At 37.4% G+C, this 3,486-nt stretch overlaps 1 protein-coding gene across 1 annotated transcript; it reads right to left on the bottom strand.

The window, feature by feature from the left end:
- On the bottom strand, positions 1,584–2,606 carry LOC109350515. The gene is made up of 2 exons (XM_019591747.1): positions 2,277–2,606; positions 1,584–2,033 (listed from the first exon to the last, which is right to left on the bottom strand). Exons 1-2 carry the CDS (start codon positions 2,604–2,606, stop codon positions 1,584–1,586), a joined length of 780 nt encoding a protein of 259 aa, XP_019447292.1.

Genomic DNA, 3,486 nt, shown 5'->3' with positions numbered 1-3,486 from the left:
GTTCTTCATCCATAGCTTTCCTCCACTCTTTGCTATTGAAGGCTTCATCAATTGAGATAGGCTCAGTATCTGCAAAGAGAGCCATGTATTGAACAAGATCTCCTTCATTTGTGAGAAGATTATCAGGTAGGATTTCACAATCCCTTAGTCTAGCTGGTAGATTCCTCATCCTAGGGGGCCTGCTTGCATCACTAACATTTGTTCCAGTCTCTGAGTGTGTTTCATTTTCATCTCGATTCATGATTTCACCCGGCATGTGACCATTAGGATTCCATTGTAGTGGAACTTGAACTGTTGATGTTGCTTTTGTCTGTTTTTCAACCCAATTGCTTGCCTCATTGAAGTGCACATCCTTGCTGAACAGAACTTGATTAGTGTTAGGATTAAACAGTTTATAGGAACCTGTTGGGTGATACCCTACAAAGATTAGTAATTCACTCTTGTCATCTAATTTCCCTCTCCTCTGGTCAGGGATATGTCTATAACAAGCTGATCCAAAGATTCTGAAATGAGTGACAGAGGGCTTCCTTCCAGACCAGACTTCTTCAGGTACCTTAAACTCAAGTTTCTTGGTTGGGCAATGGTTGAGAATATGTGCTGCTGTTGTTGCAGCTTCACCCCATATGCCATGTGTGAGGTTCTTGGATTTCAGCATACTTCTAACCATGTTAAGGATGGTTCTATTCCTCCTCTCAACCACACCATTGTGTTGAGGAGTATAAGGTGCAGTCACCTCATGTAGGATTCCATTCTCTGTACAAAACACTTCAAATTCCTTGGATGTGAATACGCCCCCTCCATCAGTTCTCAACACTCTAATTGATCTCTCTGATTGTTTTTCAGCCATACACTTGAAGGTTTTGAAGATACTAAATACCTCACTTTTGAGCTTGATGAGGTATAACCAGATTTTCCTGCTAAAATCATCAACAAATATGACAAAATATGTATTTCCCCCAAGTGAAGTAGTCTCAAAGGGACCACATACATCAGAGTAAACAATGTGCAAGAGATTGTTAGCTCTTGAGGAAGTAAATTTGCCAAATGATGACCTTGGTTGCTTGCTGATTTGGCAACAGTCACATTCTATTTGGTATCTGAATTGAGGGCAAGCCAAGAACCATGTCCTTTGCTTTCATGAGACTAATGTCTTTGAAATTCAGATGGCCCAATCTCATGTGCCATAGCCATACATCTTCACTCAAAGTCTCAGTATTAAGACATTGAGACTCTATAGCATTGAGGTTTACCTGGAATGTTCTGTTTTGAGTTAGGGGAGCTTTGATGATCTTCTTTCTGGTAGAGTCAAAGATCTCAAGTTCACCATCTTGCATACTCACAGAGAATCCTTTTTCCAATAGCTGGCCAAGGCTGATCAGATTGTGACTCATGTTTGGTACAAAGAGTACCTCAGAAATCAAGGCATTCTTGCCATCTTTTCTTTTGATCACCACATCACCAATTCCTTCTGCTTGGATAGTTCTATTGTCAGCAAACTTCACCCTACTTTTCTTGCTGGAATCAAAGTTGACAAGCCACTCTCTGTGTCCTGTCATGTGGTTGGAGCATCCAGAATCTACATATCAGATTTCTTCACTTTTGTTGCCTTGGCTTGTAGTCATCATTAGCAGAATTGGTGAATCATCATCAGCAAACTCATTGTCTTCCTTCACCATATGAGCTTCATCATGTTGTTGCTTGTTATGAGATTGGCACTCAGAAGAGAAATGGCCCATCTTACTACAGTTAAAACATTTTACTCTTCTTCTGTCAAATTTCTTCCTTCCTCCTCTCAAATTGCTACCACCTCCTCTCTTTGAATAACATGATGCTTGATCAAGATCAGTTCTTTCTTGGTCTTGATTTCCTGAATTGCCAAGATTCTTTCCTCTGAAGTCTCTTCCCTTTCCTCGGTTTCTTTCATAATTTCTGCCAAGGTATCTCCCCTTCTTGAAGGTTTGAGCTTGCAGTGCTTGGTTAACTTTGTCAGTTGAACTCTCAATGAACCTTTGCTCATGAGCCTCGAGGGACCCCTGAAGATCTTCCAGCTTTAAGTCTTAAAGTCTCTTTGATTCTTCTATAGCAACAACTATGTGATCAAAGTTGGGGGTAAGAGTTCTTAGGATTTTTTCTATAATAGCTTGATCAGCTATGTTTTCACCACATGCTTTCATCTGATTTGTGAGGCAAATTATCCTATTTAAGAATTGGGCAATCTTCTCATTCAATTCCATCTGCATTAACTCATATTGTCTCCTCATAGTTTGGAGTCTAACTTTCTTTAGTTGCTCTGCTCCCTTGTTGCATTTTTCCAGTATCAGCCATGCTTCTTGTGATGTTTGAGCTGAGGCAATCTTCTCAAAGTGTGCTTCATCAACACATTGGTGTAGAAGACACATAGCCTTGCAATCTTTCATCTTGTTCTCCTTGTAAGTCACTCGTTCTTGTTCTGATGGATCTGCATTCAGTTGGGAATAGCCGAGCTCAACAATCTCAGCAATTTCTTGAAATCCCATGATTGCCTTCATTTGAATGTTCCATCTATTCCAATTCTTTCCATCAAGAACTGGTAGGCTTGTTGGGAAGCTTGTGCTTGTGTGGCCCATTGAGGTGAAGGCGTGGAGGAGGAAGAATGAAGAAGAGAATGATAAGTGACTTGTGATTGATCTACCTGATGCTCTTGATACCAGAATATGTTGGAGAAAAAGGCAGTGCCTTATGCACTGTGAAAGAAGAAGAAACGGAAAGATTGAAGAAGGATGCAGAGAGGGATGAGTTAGAATTAAGTGAATGATAGTTGAAGAAGAAAAGAAGAGTTGTTCAATGAATTTCACTCCATGTATTTCATCAAAGTATTACAAAGCCTTTTATAGTAATTCAGCACTCAACTAACTAAACTACTTTTTGAATACTTTCCTAATATAGAAACTAACTAACTAATCATTCTAACAATACATTCTTATTTTTTTACACTTCTATATTAATTTATATTGAATATTGGGGTGTAAATTTAAATAAAGGTGTCAAAACTGAATTCTTGATCTAACCCATTTGAATCATAAATTCCATATAGCCCAAAATTTTGTGGGTAATTAATCATGTTACATAGTATAATAGCCAAAACCGTAAAAATTATCTATACAAAAATTTTATCATCCCAAACTAAGTAAACTTTTAGATACTCTAAGCTAACAACAAATAGATATGATTAGAACTTCCATATTATTGAATACTTTTCAATGTGTCTTTTACTTTCTTTCTTAAGTGTCATGACTATCTCATTCTCATATCTGGTGCAGTTTTTTTGTAACATTATTATAACTACTCCAGTTTTTTTGTAACATTTATATCTATATCTATACGTATAATTTTTAAATTCCATTTTTATCATTTTTAGCCTCTCTCCTTAATAGATGGAAACTTTCATATTTTGCTTTCATTTTTTATCAATACATTATTACTCATCCACACATTATTTTTAATCTT

This window comes from Lupinus angustifolius, chromosome LG06 (assembly GCF_001865875.1).
Source record: "Lupinus angustifolius cultivar Tanjil chromosome LG06, LupAngTanjil_v1.0, whole genome shotgun sequence".
NCBI lineage: Eukaryota > Viridiplantae > Streptophyta > Magnoliopsida > Fabales > Fabaceae > Lupinus > Lupinus angustifolius.
The sequence above is the reverse complement of the archived record's forward strand: the minus strand, read 5'-3'. Positions and strand labels throughout refer to the sequence as shown.